Source organism: Pleuronectes platessa, chromosome 24 (assembly GCF_947347685.1).
Source record: "Pleuronectes platessa chromosome 24, fPlePla1.1, whole genome shotgun sequence".
Taxonomy (NCBI): Eukaryota; Metazoa; Chordata; class Actinopteri; order Pleuronectiformes; family Pleuronectidae; genus Pleuronectes; species Pleuronectes platessa.
Genome location: NC_070649.1, coordinates 6,301,911 through 6,322,877, shown reverse-complemented (window position 1 = coordinate 6,322,877; position 20,967 = coordinate 6,301,911). Strand labels below are relative to the sequence as shown.

The 20,967-nt window shown below is 45.3% G+C and overlaps 1 protein-coding gene and 1 long non-coding RNA gene across 3 annotated transcripts in view; one reads left to right on the top strand and one right to left on the bottom strand.

Annotated features, from left to right (window-relative positions):
• The window catches only part of zeb2b (zinc finger E-box binding homeobox 2b), a 77,383-nt gene extending 68,997 nt beyond the window's left edge, over positions 1 to 8,386 (bottom strand). For both annotated transcript variants that reach the window (XM_053417190.1, XM_053417191.1), the window contains exons 1-2: positions 7,843 to 8,386; positions 6,418 to 6,556 (exon numbers count right to left, since the gene is read on the bottom strand). In XM_053417190.1, coding sequence (XP_053273165.1) covers positions 6,418 to 6,490 — 73 coding nt within the window. In that variant the 5' untranslated portion in view covers positions 6,491 to 6,556; positions 7,843 to 8,386. The remainder of the gene's footprint in view (positions 1 to 6,417; positions 6,557 to 7,842) is intronic.
• Positions 7,846 to 17,682, top strand: LOC128431004 (uncharacterized). Its single transcript, XR_008334094.1, has 3 exons — positions 7,846 to 8,497; positions 16,505 to 16,642; positions 16,756 to 17,682. It is a non-coding gene; the product is annotated as an uncharacterized LOC128431004 (long non-coding RNA).
• Positions 17,683 to 20,967: the final 3,285 nt, after the last annotated feature.

Below are 20,967 nucleotides of genomic sequence, written 5' to 3'. Positions count from 1 at the left end.
TGCCTGGTAAGGCATTATCCAGAACCTCTCTGAACAAAAGGGCCCTTTTGCAAACAGACTCCTGCTTTCCCCCCAGTGTCCAAAGGTGTTTGCTGAAGTAAATCTGCCTAAATCCTGCTCCAGCTTGGCCAGGAGGGGGGAGGGGGGGAAGGTGTACCGATAATCCGTCTTCTTAACCAAAAAAGAAAAAAAAAAAGTTCTGGGTGAGGAAAAAGAAAGAGAAAGGGAAGAAAGGGAAAACTGGAATCCATATCACATGATGCCATTTAAAGAGCCGTGGTACCCCTCCCTCCCATCTCTCCATCTTTGCTTAAGATTAGCATATATCCAGCCTGCATGGGAATTGGATGATAAAGATATATCGCTGATCATTGTTGCATTGTGCTTGTTTGCACGTTGGTTGTGAAGTTATTTTTATTTCCTCACATGCTTTATTTAAATGCCGGCTTCAGAGGAAACATAATCATTTTCAGCACCAACAAAAATAACAGAACTTTTAGACTTTTAGACGCATTAAGAAGTTTCAGAAGCACCTTGATGCACGAGAGAAGAAATGCAGAGTGCATCACTAAGACACCTGCTCGTGACTCTTAGCGCCTCCTTTAAGCACAATCCAATTGCTCGCAGCCAGGAATCTATTTTTTTTTCTTTCTCCTTCTTCTTCTTCTTAAGTGTGAGCGGCCACGAATAGTGTGAGCATGCCATCTCGTAACACTATCTGTCTGTCAGGAGGGGCCCGGGTCCCTGCTAGAGTAGGGAGGCTATAAAAGGCTTGTAACCAGGGGACGACCAACAAACAACCACAAACACCCTAGTTATTTCTCTCCACCATCCACCCACCCCTTTCTGTCTCTCTCCCTATTTTTTTTTTCTCTTCCTCTTCTTCTTTTTTCTCTCCTCCTCTCCTCTCCTGCTCTCATTTTTTTTTTTTTTTTCCCTTCGCCCCCCTTTTCATCTCAGGCCCTTTTTCTGATGCTGAATGCAAATGTGTAGCCCTGCTGCTGGCGGCGAAAGGGGCTGAATTGTGATTAAGAGGGAGAAGAAGAAGAAGAGGAGCTCCTTTCTTTGTTCTCCCCCCGGGGGATGTTTACCAGGAGAGACACGGCGGATCAGATATGAAAGGCATTCAGGTCAGCATTGATGTGAGCGAAAGTGAAATCGTACCTAAGGCATTCCAAAGACCCGCGGTGTCAGGGGTCCGGGCTCGCGGTGCCTCTGCAAGTGTGTGTTCTCTGGCCGCCAGGCGAAAAATATCTTCACACAAGCCGGGCGGTCGAAGAAGGAAGAGTAAAAAAAAAAAAAGAAAAAAAGGAAAAGGGAATAATAATAATAAAAAAATAAAGAAAAGAGAAAATGTGTCAAAAATGTTTCTTGGCTATTTTTTGGGGAAGAGGAGGAGGGGATGGATGAAAGTTTTCAGTCCAGTGTCCAGGATGGAGTTGAGATGATCATTAGTTTTCTATTTTTTTTTGGTGTGTGTGCATGTGCGCGTGTGTGTATGTGTGTGTGTGTGTTGGGGGGGGAAGTGTACAGCCACAAGCCATGCTATTTGCTTTTATCTGCCTTATCAAAGCGTGAAAAAAACTGTGCTTCTCTCTTGCTGTTGTGTGTGTGTGTGTGTGTGTGTGTGTGTGTGTGTGTGTGTGTGGAAATGCTGTTGCTCAGCTACATTCCTGATTTAATTCCTTGTGGAAAGCACATATTAGAGGATTCGGTGAATAACATATCAGCTTGAAAGCCGAAGATATCACACTGCGATATCTGTATCTCTGTCTCTCTGTGACACACACACACACACACAGAGGGGCAAAATGAAATAAAACCCCCAAAAATTTGCGGAATTACGATAACCGCAAATATCCCTGGCCTTTCGACAAACTGATCCCATGAAGAAGAAAATAAATTCCCAGCGCTCGCTCCTTCCTTCGCTCCTATATACCGACGCTACGCTTGCAATCACAATGGTCTCGTAAGGGAAGTCCATTCATTTTTATGTGCTTGGCTATATACACTTGACTCACACACTTTGAGCAGATGGATATATTTAGCTCGTGACGACTGCAGCCGAGGGAGAGGGAGTAAAAAAAAAAAAAAAAAAAAAAAGAGAGAGAGAGAATCAAGTGATGCAAAAAGCTACCGTGCGCTTTCCGGAAAAAAAATAATAAGGCCTCACGCAGCATGCCAAAGTGCAATGTGTAGTTGTGACAGGACAAATATGCCTCCTTATTAGCCGGCATTGAGGGAAACCTGCTAGCCGTTTTACAAGGGGTAATTGGAATGTGTCTATTTTGATTCAACCACAAGGCCGACGTTATAAAAATACTCCAGCGAGAATCATCCCCGGCTATCTGCGGGTCCGTGCACCGCGACACTCTGAGCACAACATGCCCCCCCACCCCCAGCCCCCACCACACACACACACACACACACACCCCTGCTGCAGACAGATTCCTGCTGGCACCTGTAATATGTCGCAGTAATTATTTCACTCGCTTAAACAAAAATAATCCCTCAACGTGAATGCGGCCCGCACAACAAAAAAAAACACACAACACTTTTTCCTCTGCTTCTTCCTACAGAATAAAAAAAAGAAAAGAAAGAAAATCCATCAGGAGCTTAAGGTGGCCGCTTTGGCTGCTCCACACAATTGCCAACCCGTATGGGAATGACAGCAGTGAATGGCGCGGTGGACAACCCCCTGCCACTATTGACGGTATAAACATGTAAATGAAACACATTACCAGTGACAATCAATTGTCCGCGAGCGCCCTGCGAAACCTGCCCTCTTTCCTCCCACCCTCTTTACCCCCCCCACCCCATCCCCTTCCAACCCCTTTGCTCAGTGACAACGGCAAAAACACAAAAACTGCCCCTACCTTCAGGAAGGAAAATCTGGGTAAGGGGGGGGGGAAGGAGGGAGGCTGGTTGATGGGACATGGGAGGAGGGGGGTGAGAGAAGAGGACAAAAAAAAAAGAAGAGGAAGAAAGGGAGCACCTTGTCTTCCCCCCCTCCTCCTGCTCATTCTCTACTGTGGGAGCAGCGAACACAACTTTAAGAAGGCAGGGGAATAATAGAGATGGACAAATTGTTTAGACTGCAGAAATCTGCCATTGTCTGGGTCTGAAAGCAAGGCTACCCCCCCCCCCCCTTCCACATATACACACGCACTTGCCCCCATTTTTCTCCACCTTAAGCGTGAATCTATGATAGCCTTAATATCCGCATTCAGACTATTATATCAAACTCCTGCAGCCAGAGAGAGACGCTGAGTGTGTGTGTGTGTGTGTGTGGGGGGGGGGGGGGGGGGGGGGGGGGGGGGACTGGCCTCATCTCAGTGCTGCTTCTTCTTCTGCTGCTCTTGCTGCCTTCGATTATGTAATCGGTGCCTTTCCGAGGGTATGTCCTGACATCCAAATGTCACATGGGATGCGGCGGAAATTCAGGAAACTGTTCGAAAGCCGGCTGACACAGAATCAAACATTTGGGGGGTGAGGGGGGGGGGGGGGGGGGGTAGGAGGAGAAGAATGCAACATCTGCATTTCCTCTGTCGCCCTCTCACCGCTGCCACAGTTTGGTGCAAAGAGTCCGCGTATCATCCAAATCAAAAGCAACACAACTACAAAGCCGGGTCGGTTTTTTTCTCCCCGCTTGTTTTTGATGCCTGTGCCGGTTCAGTAACAGGAAAATAAGGACAGGTGTGCGAGTGCGTTTCTGTTGGGCGCGCACAGCTGGATGTGACAAGCAACACCTGGCAAGGGCCAAACTCTCAAACACTTCACGCTGCCGAGATCAAGTTTCACACCAGGAGAGGAGAAGGGGCTTTTTTTTTTCTCTCTCTCTCTCGTGTAGCGGTTTAACAATGGGGGGGGGGGGGAACGAGGACGACAAATGAAAAGTCATTTCTCAGGTTTTTGTTGCTGTTGTTGCAGCTTCACAGCAACGTGCAGGTTTGGATGATGAGGAGGGGGGGGGGGGGGATAAGTCATGTACTGTGGTTAAATACCACATGACAGACTGGGCAGTGAGTGAGTAAAGCTACAGTAGCACCTCCAGCCCTCAAGGCCAACAGTCATCTGGATGAGAATGTCATTGGTTAGACAACTTAGTGAGCAAATGCCTCATTAATACTAATTGGCACAAATGCTGAAATGCCCCCTTCCATTTTAAACAGCAGAAAAAATTATCCTGACAATCCCAGTTATTATTCTCTCTGTGGAGGACGCGGTCAATAAAATAAAATACATGTCTGATCAGAATTTAAAAAACATGGCCGAGGCTCGATCGTGTGATTAAAACAGAAAAATAAACCAGATGTAAAATATTTAGCATTTAAAAAAAATAAAAAAATGACAGGTGGCAAGGAGATTATAATTTACATCCAAACATGCCCGCGTACACACCACCACCTCTCACCGCCACTCAGTGGAATTAGCTTTAATTGTACATATTTCAAATTTGTGTATATTCATCTGATTTGTTAGTTAAGGGAAGAAAGAGGGAATCTGGATGCATCCGCTATCCATCTGGGAAAAAATGGAGCAAAAGCCCTATGTGTGTGTGACTGTGAGTGTGTGTGTGTATGCATGTGTGTGTGTGCGCTGCATTTATTCTTTTTTCGGTGCATTTGAGGCGTTTTGCTAGTTTACTGCTGGAGGAGTCAGAGTCTGTCCTGCCGGCTGTCACACCCTTCGCCCTGCCCTACCATCCCTCCACAGAGCCAGGCAGGAAGAGGACAGAGAGACAGGCAGGGAGACAGCGAGGGGAGAGGGGGGAGAGAGAGAGAGAGATATAGAGAGAGAGAGAGAGAGGAGAGGAGAGTGGCCAAGCCTCAATAAGCCCCTGCATTCCCAGGGGGGAGGATTGGGGGTGAGGAGGGGTGGGAGTGAGGGGGTGGGATGAGGTGGGGTGGAGGGGATCATCAGACAGAGCTAGTTGTTATGAGAGACAGAAAAAAAATAATTCTGGATTCATATTTCACATTTTTCAATATTAAATCTATTTTCTTGAAATGCTCATTCTCTAGTATTAAATGTTTTTTACGTAAGAGATATAAATATTCTTTAGACGTTGTGCCAAAGCTGGCCATCTCTTGTCAGGTTTAAAGGTGTGAAATATATATTTGCTTTGCTAATATTATTTTATCAAATGCTACATTTGGTACAAAAGCCAAGACTGGATTTCTCACTCCCCCCCTTTTACAAAACAGGTGGCCACGACTGAACCGGCTGTTCCATTTCAAATATGCCCTATTATTCTATTTTCCTTTTTTAAGTATGAATCCTGCAAATGTACACGCACGCATATGTATAATTATTGGACAAATCTCCTGCTCCACTGTTGTGCTGTTGTGCTATTTAGTGTGGAACAAAATGCTTGTCTGGTATCGATTGTGTGAAATCAATAAATGAAATCTGATCTAGATAAATAACCTGTGGGGGCAGAGATTAAAAAACTGTTGTGGAGGAAAGCAAATAAAAGGCTCGTGTGAGCAGCTGAATCACAGCCTCGCTGCTTCACACACGCTGCCTCGGATCCGCCAGTGTGTTTGGAGCCTATATGGAATAATCAGGAATAACGGGGCCAGGAAATGTCACTGCAGATTTGCCTCTTGTGGGAAAGTGTGCAGTCAAATGGAGACAGAAAAGCAACAAATCTCCACCTCCAGCCCTGCACCCCCAGACCCAATTAATGTGCTGCATTTATCGGACATGTCATCCTATTTATTTATATATGATTACTCCATTTCAATAAACTCAAAGAGATAGAGAGAATGCAACAAAAAAAACGCACAAGTTCACGAATTGAACCAACAAGCCAACTGCCACCTCCTGTGAATTATTCACCACTCAGCTCGTCCGGGACTAAATGACTTTAAAATGTTGCTTTTGTAGAGGAGATGCCATTATAGCGATAAAGACATCACGGCCCAAACAGCGCGTTGGTGAAAGCAAATCAAAAGTAAAGTCAGAGGACTTGAGTTTCTCCAGCGAGCAGCGTGAGACTGCTCCAGCCACCCATGGCTCTGAGTGACCGACACACAGTGGCCCCATGGCGGACTTTGTCCCGGCGAGCAGCAGCCGGCACCGCTACTCTCCAACTTTCCAGCATCCACAAGTTTCCAACCGAACCTCCTCGCAGCCTCCACACAATAATCCCCCGAAATATACAGTCGTAATTTTTCGGGGGAAGGATTTCCAAAAGGCGAGTGGGGCTGCAGCGCGGAGGCATTTACGCACAGTTTCTCCGCTGGATAACGGTCCCGTTATCCCTGCGTAAGGAAGGGGGAAGGCTGATACGCGCACCAGCCGCGGAGCCTCACATGTCCCCGACCCGCAGCAGAGAACCTTCCAGCCAGGCTTACATCCAAACACATCCCCCCCCGACTGCTTGCATTGTCTCCCCGGTGATTTTCTTACCGTTTTTCCGTCTCGGGTTGGCTTGTTTTCGCCTCTTACACCTGGGGCCATCCGCCATGATCTCTTGCTTCATTGATAAGTGTGTGTGGGATCAGATGGCAGCTCGCATGGACTCGATCCCTTGATTTCAGCCTGATATCTGACGGGAAACACACAGAGCAGCAGCGACAATGTGGGCATTAGCGTGGAGGTCCACTTGCGCCGGACGCGCACAAGAAACTGCGACTGGAACTTGGATGGGGGGGTGGGGGGGGGACAGATTGTAAAAAAGAAAAAAGAGCCGTGAGTGAAAGTATGAGAGGGAGCGGTGAGGGGATCCGTGCCCATCTAATTTTGATTTTCAGCTGATCGGCTGTCAGCTTAGTGGCATTAACAGCAAAGCAAACAGCAGCAGGAGGAAGAGAATTATAATTTCTCTGATTAGTAAAACCACTATTCTCCTCGCCAGTGAGGACTGCAGCGACAACATGACACTCGATTTCTTATTTCATTCAGAAAAGTTTCTCACGCCGGGGTTTAACCCCCAGAACTTGAAAACAAACTCACAAATAAATCGTTTAACTCATTTTTGAATTAAAACAATTTGGGTCGGTTCGCGTTTGAGCGCCGAGTCCGAATTTTCGGGGGCAAGAGGTGAAACAGGCTCGAACATTAAAACGCTGTCAGATTTGAGGCTCAGGATCCAGATCTTACATGTTGGAGACGGAGAGCGAGAGAAAAAGGAGCTCAGCTTGCATCGGTCTTCACTGTGTGGTCCGATTCAAAGTCACACAAGTTCAATAAACCCCCGAGAAAATTGCTCCTCTCGGGTTAACCAACTAAATCCGAACCCTCCTGTCAAACAGTTAATAAACAGCAGATGGGAAATAATTGTTCAAATGTGCCAAATGACTCCGCAGCTTCTTTTAAAAAGGCACAAACGGCGCATAAACAAAAGGCTCAAATCGCCTGTGTGGGATGTTCGGGGTCGTCTGCTAATTTATCAGCGCAAATACCGTTATTAGGGTAAGTGAATATTGACAAGAGGGTTCTGTTTGTTGTGGAGCACCCGGGCGTTTCGCTGGATGACACAAACAGTCACTGATAAAATACAGAATGAAGAAGAGGATCTGGGAAAGAACGGGCTGCATATCGCCCTTTTTTTTTCCTCCTCCAAAAGGGATAGCGGTGCTGTGCAACGCCAAACGCCCGGGCAGAGCGCACGTCTCCCCGGCTGTCAGGCGCCGGCAGGACGCCTCGACATCACGGAGGTGAAACGAGGAGAAAAAAGGAAAAAATCTCAGCAAACGCACCTAATTCCACCTGCGCAGGTACGGCAAAGTTGAGCTCCAACTCTAACGGGGGCGCACGCAAGTTTAATATCCAACCGTTATCCGATAAAAAAAAAAAAGCGCTATAAATAAAAAAAGGAGAGGAGAAACGTACCTGTTTTTAGGGGAATAAAGAAGTGTCCTGTGGAGAGGAGTTGCGAGGATGATACCGGAGCGCGTCGGTGAGCGGATCCTTTTCCACCGGTGATAATAAAGCCTTAGAAATAAAGCCTTAGAAATAGTTGGGAGGAGGGAGGGACCGCTATTCCTGCTAGGGCAGGTTTACAACTGATGTCTTACACCCACTCCAGGAAACAAACCTGGGTAGGGACTGACGTGTTACGCCTCTTCTAATGACATTTTTTTTCTTTCCACCTCCTTTTCTTTGCCATGTAACACAGAGGAGAAGCCCCCTGAAACGCACGCCACCTATCTTCACGGGAGGGGATAATTGAGGAGAGCCAAACGTGAGCATCTTCTGGGTTGAACGTTAAGTTTTTTTTCTTTTTTCCCTCCCTCTCTCTCCCCCTCTTTTCTTTCCCCTCACTCTCCTTTCTCTTTCTCCATCTCTTCTGTTTTTGAGTGAAACCAACTATGTCGGGCTTCGACGCGCGGAGCAAAGAACAGGCGACAGTGTTTTTTGCCTTTCTTCGCGTGAATGCATGCATGCTTGTGTGTGTGTGTGTGCGCGTGCGTCCGCGCGCGAGTGTGTGCACGTGTAGAAGGGGGGGAGAAACTTGATGCGCGTCCACGCTGGCTGCAGTCATCATGTAAGGATATTCTTTTTTCTTTATTATTTCTATTTCCAGTGTGTTTAACTTGCAGTAAACGCCGGGGTTGGTGCGCGGGATGCAGGAGTTGGTTTGTGGAGACAATTACGCATTTTCTTCGTTACTGTAATTGGCTGCGACTTCAAAAAGGTATGAGGATGTTCGGCTTTTTCTCCACGCTGCACAAATGTCCCTGGGGACTGTCATTTAGTGTAAAACATATTATTCTTTTTGCCTAAAAACTCTGCCAAGTATCGTGACAGCCTCCCTGGTCTTGATTCCAAATTGGAGAGACGTTTTCTTTTATTGAGAATAATGTGTATTTAACGTTCAAGGCTTTCATTTGTTTTGAGATGTTTTTGAAAATTACTTAAAAAATATTTTAGAAAACTCTTGCAGCTTCTCTGAGACTAACAGAATTTATATATTTGTTTGTTTTCAAAAGCAAAGGTTTGAAAAGTTAATGTGGATTTAACAGTAAAATGTTGTTTTTTTGTATCACCTGTAACGTGGCCTGCACCTGCAGCGTCATTGAGCCTGCAGGTATACCGGTGTGTCTGTGCACGAGGGGAATTATTATGATCATTTGTAATTTTTATCTCTGCTATTTGGCATTTCCCCCCACCCCCCAAACGAAAATAAACCAAAAGGCAATCCGAAATAAATGTGTGACATTACACAACTGTGCCCGCATCAAACTATAACCCAGCGGTGACAGAGACGACTGAGCCTCAGCAGGAATATTCCGATGATACTAAAAAATACCATAAAGTAGAATAAAGTGAGCGTAAAGTCACCGCAGAGAGCCCCAGCCGCGCTGCGGGTCCCTGCTGGAGAATTAGAGGCACGTCACAGGAATAGTCCAACATTATTAGAGTGATTTTTCGTTTCTGGACAACACTTAACACGAAGAAATCCCGCATTTATTAGAGAAGTCAACCATCTCAGCCATGTCTGACTGGCAACAGAGAGAGAGAGAGAGGGGGGGAGAGAAAGGGGGGGGGGGGGGGGGGGGGGGGAGAGAGAGGAAGCTCCACCTTTGCAGCGCCCTGATTGGTTATGTAAATAAAGTATTATTTTGTGTCCTGTCCTCCTGCAGTTCGCCACTGTATGGCTAATTAAATCATCAATCAAGGGGCTGAACTGGTTGATGCCGCCCCCCCCCCCTTCCAAAAACACAAAAAAAAATAAGAAACATCAAATGCAGGCAAAGAGAAACGAGCCATCAACTGGAGTCCAAACTTCTGGTAGGGATTTTTATACAAATGGTTTTACGCAGCCGTTTCCGAGGAATACCACTTGTTCTGCTGTTAATATATTTTTTTTGTGCAAATGCCTGGTTCAAGCTTGATTTGTCTCAGAAGGGGGCAGAGGTGGGCAGAGCCCGTCCGGGGTGACGCTGCTCTGGCTCCCGTTCGCTCGGGTCGAAAGTGGATCCGGGTCCTGGGTGAATTATTGTCATGCGTAATTTACTGCCACGGTGTTTGCATGTAAACGAAGCAGTCCAGCTCCCTCTCTGTCTGTCTCTCACCGTTAAACACACACACACACGCGCGCACACACACACATACGTAAAGGACACACACAAACACACACACACACACGGTCCCATTCATCCATGCGAGCCTGGAGTGGCACCTCTCGCCTCTTTTTTACGCGCACAGCCTCTCCTACGTGGGGCCGCATATTCACCGTGAAAACGGATTACAGTCGCCTTGTGACCTATAGGGGGACCTTGTGCTTAATGAATATATTGATTTAAATCGTGGAGGGGGGCGGGGGCTACCACAAACATCAAATGCATCCATTCATAAGTTTTGGAAGATCTTTTTTTATATTGTTGACGATTAAAAATGGAAAACATGTTGCTGCGCACGCATGTCGTCAATGTGATTTAATTAGTCATGTGGAAAACGATTGTTTATAATGTTGTGGAGGATTGTTATTTATGAGCTGATTTGTAAAATAAAAAAATTGCAGATTAACAATTAATTACCAATATTTCTCATGAATTGTGGTTATTTTTTACTGTATTTCTCATTGTTGTATTCTTTTTTTTTTCCAAATAAAAATTGCAAGTCTTTACAGCACATTTTCTGCTTATCGGTGTATTTTTCTGAAGTTGAAATGTTGCCCGAGAAAAATCAATACGTAGAAATTCACTTGGGTTTAATGGTTTTTAATGTCCGACACCTAAATTTGAGCTGTGCAGTTCTGCAGCTGTCTGCCTGAGGCATGACTGCTGATTACCAAGATTATAATCCTAATTTTCTCTCCCTCTCCCTGCCTCAATGTGTGTGTTTGAATGTGTGTGTGTGTGTGTGTGTGTCTGTGGAGAGAGAGAGGCCCACTTTAAGCTTTTTGACAGCACAAACACATAAACACAGTGGTGCGGTGGGGCTGCAGGAATGTTTCGCAGTATTTTGAGAATCTGTCAGTCTAATTACCACCACTGTTTGTGTGTTCAATAGAGTAGTCGGGTTACACTACTCCTGTATATTGTACGGAGTCTGTCAGCTGCCATTACACGAGTGAGCGTCTCGCCCGGCTTCAAAGTTTCTCCCCGACGAGAGGGAGGAAATAACAAAGATGCACGTTCGAGCGTTCCGAGAATAAAAAATGCCTTTACACTGGATTCACTCGGCTGATTGTAGTCTCCAGCTTTAACTGCAAGATTAACACAACAGCAAAACCACCAAGCAGGGAGGTCAGGTCACTGCAGCGTGACAGTATCCTTCTGAAAATGTCTGACTTGTGCGATTCAAACTCCCAGGGTTCAATTTTGTAACATCTGCAGGTCAAACGGCAGCGAATCTGCATTGTTGCCTTCGGGTTCGTGTTCCAGTCCGAGTGAGAAACCCTCCAAACCCCCCCCGTAGATCACCGGGAGACACTAAACCTGTCCAGTGAAAACTAAAACCGGGATTAGCAGCAGGTTTAACTGCAGAGTGAAATCAGAGACCGGCTTAAATCACACCGGCAGGCGACTTCACTGACCATCTGATATGTGATATTTATTAAAAGAGACCGACGGCCCGGTGATACGTTCATCCAAACAGAAGAAGAAGAAGAAGAAGAAAAAAACCTGGTCCTATTTACTACAATGAATGCTTTTATATAATCGTTTGTTTTTTGCAGCCGTTACTGGTATATGATGAGACACAGTGAGAGAGGGATGCCACAGCAGAACACGCCTGGGGACTGAAACACAGTCGCATGTACACGTTGTGCATTCAACAACTCAGCCGCCAGGCGTCCCTGATTATTGGCCTAATTTAGATCTGTGAGAGTCACATGACGTTGTGGTGCATCCAGTGATGAATCTATGCCCAGTTCTCATCAAGGAAGAGAAGGAAAAAAAGGAGAGAAACACTCAGCGGCTCCACCAAACCTGTTACAAGAGGAGGGATGTTCATTCTGATCGTTTGTGAATTATTTCATTATTCTGAATATAATGTAACAATTATTGTAAAGCCTTTTCTCGGAGGAAACTAAAATACTCAGATGTTTTTTAATAAGATTTCACTGATCAGGAAAACCTTTTGTGTTGCTCTTGTCAGCATTTTTTTTATATTTCTCCTGATGTGAAATAAAAAGGTCTTTGTGTCTCTCGGAGGTGGGGACCAGGACGCCTGCTGCAGGGACAGCGTCACTCACAGAACCGGGGTTACACTTCCTCAGCCATGTTCAAGGATTACTTGTTTCAAGGGCGAGTTTCGAGTGTTTCACTTTGTTGATGAGGCAGATTTTCCCCTGGTGATGACAATGATGCATCGCAAAGGGAAGAAAAGGAGGAAGAGAGACGGGGTTTACACGTTCATCTCACACCTCCAGACAAACTGAGCTTATCTGCGAGTGTAGATTTATTTAAGGTCCTAGCCGACAGTGTGGAGGTCAAAGGTCAGAGGAAGGCAAACACACACCGATGTGGCTACATGTTGTCTGATACAAACACAGATGTTTGTAGCTTGAAGCAGCTGACGGCTGACGTGTCGTGCCAACAGTTAATCCTTCAACTGTTGGCAAAAACAAAAGCTGACATGTTTCCAAGTACATAAAAAAAAAGAAGAGAGATAATGATTCAACGTCTCCTCCAGAGCTTCGAGCTGCTCAGGTAAGAAAAGGATCTGAGACAGGGAAACTAAAACAGCTCCCTGAAGTGGATTCATTAAGCCCTATTAAAAAAGACATATATATTCCTACTGGTTAATATAATATTTAACAACCTGATCAAAATTATTGTTAGAAAACTGGTTAACACCTTGTAATAGGAAATTCTGCACATTTAAAAATTACCCTGTAAGAACTGGATTAAATCTGACCTAAGGACAGTGACTGGGTTACAGCCTCGACCATCAACGTTAACTCAGGTTACAAAACCCGTCTTTTAACTTGGAATAATAAAATATAATCCGAGCCTGAGAGTAACATGGACCAGCCCTGTGCTACCTCCTCATGTGCTGGGCGGTGCTGCTTTTCTCAGCGGTTGCATCATGCCTGAGTTTGACATATGACATCTCTCAGACATGAAGTAAGAGGGGATTTCTTTTCTCTTTTTTTTCCTCTTTATTATTCCGGTGAAATACATCATCACGATGATTCACATTTGCCCACATTAAGAATTTTTTCAAAGACCTGGAATTACACACCAGTGAAAAGTTACATCTCCACTTTCTGTTGAAGGAGCCGAGCACCACCAAACTTTAGGTTTAACTTTAACCCCTATATTTATCTTCTATTAATCAGTATAGGGTGTTGCAGAGAGAGACAGAGGTTGTGTGAAAGTTTTTAACGATGTGCCCTCGGCTGAAGGAGTTGCTGTAAATACAATTATTACCACTTCATGCGACGGGGAGAATCAAACAAAGCTGACCAGCCACAGAGAGCGGGTCCGCAAAGAAGAAGAAGAGAGGGATGTTGTGAAAATACACGTCTGCGATTCAAACCAGCTGTCAAGTGGCCGCGGCCCCTCGAGTGTTAAACCCACGTTCAGTCGGTGCCTCGGCCCTGAAAGCCAGTTTTATCCTCTTTAATTAAAATAACGGCCGTCGCAGTGTTCAGACGTTTCGAATGCACGACAGAGACGCCATCGCATCCTAGATCCCATCTCCTCTCCGGCTCCTCTCCTCCAGCTCCGAGACATCAAGCTCCACATCCCTCGACGGGGCTTGGCTCTGTGATGGCCGCCACCGCCGGAGCCCCGACGCCACAACAACTCCAGAGATTGACGGACAATTAAAGACCGAGAGGCGACGGCTGCTGCGGCGTGTGATCTGCGAGGAGCTGCTCGAACATGCAAAAGAGAATTTAGTTTACATTTGCCAGGAGCGAGAGAGCGAGCGGGGAAGAAGCCCCTTCTCTCTCTCCGAGCACTTCTGATCTCTCGCAGTCGGACAAGAAAGCTCGCGGAGAGAGAACAAGATCGCTGCATGGCAGATTGCTGCAGAAACAAATGCCTACACCAAAAAAGTATTGATTTTTTTTTTTTTTATGTTGCTCTTGTTAGCTGAAGCCTGAGCAGAGGCTTCTGCAAATGACCACTTATTCATCTGAGACACTCACCAGAACAAAGTGTGAGCCGTCTTTGTTTTCTTGTTTATTCCAGTGGAAAGAGGTCAGATGATTTGTGGCTCCCCGAAAAAACAACAGGTCGGGGAAACACGAGAGGAATAAAGAGTCAAACTGCTCCTCCATTATTTATCAACACATAAACAAGTGATACCTTTCGTTTTATACCAAATTTTCTTGTATGTGTAAAATTGTATATTGTTTTGAAATTCCTATTTTTGTGCATGATATTAAAGTAACGTGCACTTGAAAGCTCCAGAATAAAACGGGTAAGAGGGCCTTGAGTCCGTTGCACGCACAATTAATAGATTGTTACTTTAGAAAATGACCTTCTGTTTTATGTACTTATGATCGCTCTGTAGAAAAATTACATTTCAGCAGTAATTGCCGTTCTCTCAGATATGAGACGAGTATCAGACGAGTTGAACGAAGACTCTCTTTGACTCTTATTGATTTCTGGCATCAAAGTGAAGCTTGTTATGAGTCAGTTTGAAAGTTTGTCTTAACATTGGATAGATTTATGACTTATGGTTTAATGAATCGTCAGCAGTCAGATGCTGTACATGCTAAGGTGTCAGTCTGTTGAGTTTAATAACAGACCCTGGAGCAGCGGTGGCTCTGGCTTCACACGGCGCTGCATTGCATCACACTGCAATAACATGTGGTTCTCATAATTTGTCCGGCTTTGATTGTCTGGAGATGCGAGTTTGTCGGGCACTGCGTTGACATGTGCACACTTTGTATGTCTTTGTGTGACTGTTTTCATCGTGCACACGGAGAGAGGTGAGGACGTGGGGGGGGGCGTGACATGCAACAAAGGTCAAAGGTTAAAATCAAAGCAGTGCTTCAACCATTTGTAGAAGGGGTGTAAGTGTTTGGGAAGCGGGGACGTTTATGTAATGTGATATCCACAGTGTGAGTGTCTGCTGCCTCAGCCTCTGCACCAGTGCCACCACAACAAGTCCTGCACGTTCACTTGACAAATCCAATGGTTCTGATGGGGATTCTGATAGATCGCACAAGAAAACTTTTTACTCCGAGAAGAAGAAAAAAAAGAAAAAGGGACTACTTATTGCCCGCTGAAATTAATAATTGACAGCATATCCGCTGAATAATTTATCAAACATTTGAATAATTGTTGTAGCTCTAATCTTGACAGACATTTGCATATCGGCATGCTCTTAATATCTGCCTCTATATATGAATTTATATCCTCCCAGGACACAAAGATAGAATTAAAAGATCTGACTTACATCTGCAGAAACCTTGTCTGGCTCTCAGAGATTCTCCACTCATTCAGATCTCATGGATCAGCTGCACTGCAAGAGATGAAAAGAGAATATAAACCTACTATATATATATATATATATATAAGAAGACACACAGAAAAAAAACAAGATCTGCAATCACATGTAATACTCCAACACGCAAAACACACACAAAATAACTAAACTACTTAGTTTCTTATTTCTTCTTTGGTCAGACAGCAATTGTCCAAACTCCCCATCGCCCAATGCACTGTCTCCAAACAAGTGTGTGGATGTGCTTGTTTGTCTGCCCACAGGATCACTAACTACAGTGGAAACTCGATGCCAGCAAACTAATGTTTTCTTTCCACCGACTGTGGCAGAAGTTTGCAGAGAAGCCGGCTTTGAACCCGTGGCCTCTTCGATAAAGAGTCGGCAGCTTTGCTCGTTTGCCGTTTTCAAAAGGTTTGCATTATTTTTTCCAGAGCTGCCTCAGACAAAACATATCTATTTCATCCTCCCCGCAAATTTGATGGCCCTGCAGGACTTGGAGAAAGTCAGCTCATGGTTCGGCTGGATGCGGCGTGCACCTCCACTGCTCATTTTAGACGTGCCATCCTTCCCCTCATTGTCATCCGTGGCATTTGTTATCTTGACGCACAAAGGCTTTCGGGGGGGAATGTTGATGTAAGCCGGTGTAGGAAGCAAATTGCTGTTGTGTCCGCCGCTTCCTGCCGTCTCTCTATCCTCAGCGAGCGGAGCGATCACTTTCACCTCTCGCTTTTCAACGTTTTTTTCCGTGCAGCCTCCGAAAACAGACAGACAAGAAGGCATGTGTGGTTGTCGGTGTGTGTGTCTGTGTGTGTGTGTGTGTGTGTGTGTTCAGAGTGGAGTCCATGATTCCTCTTTTGATCCCGGTGTGCTTGTTGTCAAAAGCTGCCCGGACTGAAGAGACTGTTGTCCACAATTGACTGTGGCAATTAGGGCACGATCACAGTAGCCGAGTGGAGCACTTAAAGGCTAATTTACATGTCACTTTGCCGAATTAAAAAAAAAACGAGAAGAAGAGCGAGAAAAGATATTCTGCCTGTGCTCCCCCCCCCCCCCCCTCCCTTTCACCTTCTCTTTTTCTGCCCATCTCCTCTTTTTTATTCCTCCGTGCCTTGTAAACTGTAATTTGTACACTGCTTAGGGGAACCTGGCAGAGGAGAGGCGCCCGGCATTTCCATTTGAAAAGAGGCAATCACCAGGCCACTGCTGAGCCCATTGTCCGGTGGTGGAGGGGAAGCGGCGGCAATTTACAGGCAGGGGGAGTTAACCTTCTGATGAGGTACATTACACACAGGGCTTACACCCGTACGCATGTAGATCTTCTCGTGTTTGCCGATATCCTCGGCAGATTCTGTCTTTATCTCCAAACCTGTGCGCTTCCCCGTCTGTCAGGTTGACGCCTCGTTCATCTCACTGCCTCTCCTGCGGCGAGGCCGTTAACCGGGCCAGCTTCTAACCACACCCACGAGGTCCTGACCTCATCTGTGATCCCCATTTGTATGAAGGATGCTTCATATTTTCACCCGCGCAGCCGATTGGCTACGCAACGCGACAACAAAACAAAAAAAAAACATCCAACAGATTAAGACTGTGACAAAGGAAGGTCCAGGTCATGCCGTTTGAAATTTTCAGAGAATTATTTGTTCCCAACGAATAACAGTGACCACAACAGATAGAGACGTCAGCTGGGCCCTGGCTCCTGGAATGTTTCCTTTCAAATGAGCGACCGCAGACATGATTCAGCGGAACTGGGAGAGTTCTAATTTCTCACTGATCTAAATCAATTTTCAAAGGCATTTGTCCCTTAGACCAAACACTCTAAAAGTGACATTCTTTTTGATGATTGCGTGGCACAGGCCGTTTCCCAGACCTGCTTAAGTGCTGTTGGAAAAAGGACAACGCCTTCATTCATGTGAAGAGGGCACAAGCCCAAAAAGCAATATGGAAGGACAAAAAAACTGATTCTAGTTTTGTCGTGTTGCAAAGCTACGACATTCAGTAACTGGAAAAGCAAGATTCCCATCAAATATTGTTTATTTTCATCTTAAAGTTGCTGCAGGATTGTGGAGAGGTTTTATTCTACAAGGTTAAATAGTCAATTGGCAAAAAACAAATTCAAAAAGTTCAAAATTGCATCAGCTGCGTCCTTAAAAGTCTCGTCCCGGCTCAAACAGACAGATCTGCCTCATGGCCGAAGTTTATCTTCTCCTGTTCTGACAGGCTGTTTGTGACAGGTGCAGGGAGTGTGTGTGTGCATGAAAGTGTGTGTGCGTGTATGTGATAGGTCCCCCCCCCCCTTCATCCATCTCTCCCTCGCACACAGACACACACACACTCCTGCTGTCCTTTCAAAGAGAACATAGAGGGGACAGAGTGTGTACAGAAACAGCAGGTTGATGGGATAATGCCCATCATCTGTTGCACCGTATCATTTCTGTGCCGCCATAACTGGCTTTTGTAACGGCCCTGTACCCACACAGACACACACACACACACACTCACACGTTTCTGCATGAGGTTCTACACATGAATGAGCAAAATAATAGAATATGGAGGTACAATAGAAAACAACTGAATTCAATAAAACGATCCAAGGTGGGATATGTATTCAGCATGCAACACTGAATTGTGTGGTGAAATATAAAAATGCACAAAAGCCCATTTTTGTGCACATGTCCAGGTGTGTGTGTGTGTGTGAGCACGGTGTGTGTGTGAGGTGTTCAGGCATACGTCAGCCCTGGTCGGGGATTGTTGTGCGGCTCAGCCCGCTCACAGTAATCATTGGAATAAACTCCCCTTCTCTGCTGTGAATGACCTAATCCAGATTTTATGGTCATTATACCAGACCTGTTTCATTATGCCGCAAACATACAGAGGAGATAATCTTAATCTCTGTAATGCCACTGTAAACGAGAGCAGCACTGCTGTTGCTCTGAAACCACCTCTGGTTGTTGTGTGTTTTTGTTTCAGTTTTCCGGGCGACGATTCAAAGTCCACACACATTTGTCTGAGTTCTGGGATTTTTTTTTGAAGCATTGGCGGCTGAAATCCTTGAATACACACGTTTTTGCCGGATACTTGAGTTACTAATATGAGTATCAGGTTGAATGTAGGTTACTAATCCCAGCGATTGAGCCTTTAATTAATTGCACAGTTTTGTAATAAGGCTGGGAGGATTAGTGTGTGGACAGGTGGGCAGATTTAAACCTCACTGGGCCGGACACATGTTGAGACTGAAGGGAAGCCATCATCCCAAACAAAGAGGGATTTTTATTCTATTCCATGGAAATACTCCAAACGTCTGTATGTGCAGCAAAATATGATTCTGTTGCATGTAAGCTCGAATGTAAGCTTCTGCAATCCGTGTGCTGCTGCAGAGGCTCCATTTTAAAAAGGGCTCTACACAGGAGCTTCAAATGACATCACATTTAAAAGGTGCTAGTTCCACGTAGCACGATTGACAGTGTAGCGTGGAACATGTGCATCTTTAAATTGACATAATTCTCATCAACCCTTAATAACAATTCCAGCAATTTTGCAAAAAACGATTTACAAATTCTACGTAATGTATATTTGCCCCAAGGCTCTGTCATTGTAGACAGATTTGGTGCCTGTGCAGAAAACCAAAACTTACTGACAGTGTCTTGAAATGTCTGTTAACAGCAAAACAAGGTGCCAAGAAATAACATTTTGCTCTTAAAAAAAAAGTCAAAATGTGACCACAAGTTTGCAAACCCAGCACTTGAATCTCAACTCAGGGGCTGGATCTTTTTGGAGGCTGCTTTTGTGGACTGATTGTTTCCCAAAGCTGTGGCCGACAAATACACCGTCTCATCCCCGACCAACCAAGGCTCCAAGGGGGTAGATAACTCTCGGGCAAACCTATCCCAGCACGGCGTGGAGCCAGCTGCCTGCTGCACACTGTATACACTAACCCTAGATATGGATACAGATACAGATAGAGAGCCACTTAAACCCTCTCTGTGATGACTGCGGAGGATAATAAAGCATCGGTTTCATATCAGATTTATGCTGAGAGATGCTCAAATTTTTACTCCGGGAAGGAAATTCAGGTGAGTTGCACGTTTCTTTTTAGGGAAAGATTTCTAAGGATGTTTAGACGACATTTCCCTCTGTTGAGAGTTCGAGAAAATAAGCTAATGTGCAAGGTTTGAAGGAAACACTTCAACCAAACTGCAAACAAATTGAGCCCCATGATGCAAAAGAGGAAATGGATCTTTGTCAATGTTTTTGTGCATCCACACCTGTACTTTCCTTTTCTTAAATTCCCAGTTCACGACTTCCTGTTTGTTGTCACATCCTGTATCCAATGAGGATGCACGCATTATAGTTTTAACACTAGTTTAAATATTTCATACGATCTGGTGAGGATGCACCGAGCCTCTCAGTGCCTTTTTTTGGGGCCTGTGTGTGTGGGGGGGGGTACTTCATTAAAGTACACTCTTCTGCAAATATTGAGCCACAGAAATAAAGCACTGCTAAAGCCACAAACTAAACACAAAGCCTCCTGCAAACCAGACAGCAGGGGTTTCAGTGCCATGCTCCAATCAAGTTTTGTCGCCTATTTTTGGGGGCAAATGTGGGAAGAGGAGGGAGGGGGGAGGGGGGGGGGGGGGCAGCGTTTGGGGTTTGGTAGGGTTGTTGGGGTCTGTCTTTACAGAATTGTCTATCAATAGGTGCAGCCAGTGTCAGTAGTCCTTCTCATCAAACCGGGGCCTGACAAAGAGGCGGCGGCGCATGGGAAAGGGGCAGCAAGGTGAAACTAATGCCATGGATGTTTGATTCATCAGGGCCTCATTGTTGGCGGCCACGGCTGATTGTGAAGGTGCAGTCAAGCAAAAGGGGTGCGGAGTAATCAGTCGGATTTATGGTGCCGAGGGCCTCGGAGAGACAGAGGGAGACAGAGAAAGAGAGGGAGAGAAAAAAGTCAGAGGGAAGCTGTTTGCAGTGCAGCCGGAACAGGTCGGAAATACACATACCTCACGGAGGAAAAACATCTTTTACCTCTTTTAAAATATATAGTTCAAGTCCCACAGCGCTGACTACCTGCTTGGTTGAATTAATTAAATAAGATACCTGAAAAGAAAAGAAATACCATAAATAAACCACATGGAAACTAGTTTATTTCAAAATCTGAACCTAACTGCATTCAGACACACACACACAGTATATAGTGCACATGACTAAAGACACGTATGTGCATATAATACAATTGTGCATGTGAATACTGTCACATGCAGCTTGGCAATCTGCGTCAACACCATGAAAAACCACCCTGAAATGAATAAGCTGTCACTTAATCACAGGAAGCAAAACTCTTATTTTGAAAAAAAGTAGTGAAACTTGAGTTTTAGACGATCAAACGTGGAGACAGAATTCATAAACGCACATCTCAGCACATTGTGTTCACGGCCACCTATTGTGCTCGGCTGTTAATGGATTATGAATAGGAGGGGTCTGATGATTACGTCATGACTTTGACATTAACCAGGACATGCACGGAGCCAAAACCTGAATGTATGCTACTCAAGCTATGCACTAATGCACCAAACGGCCTCCGTGAAGTTGGAAAACACATTTAAT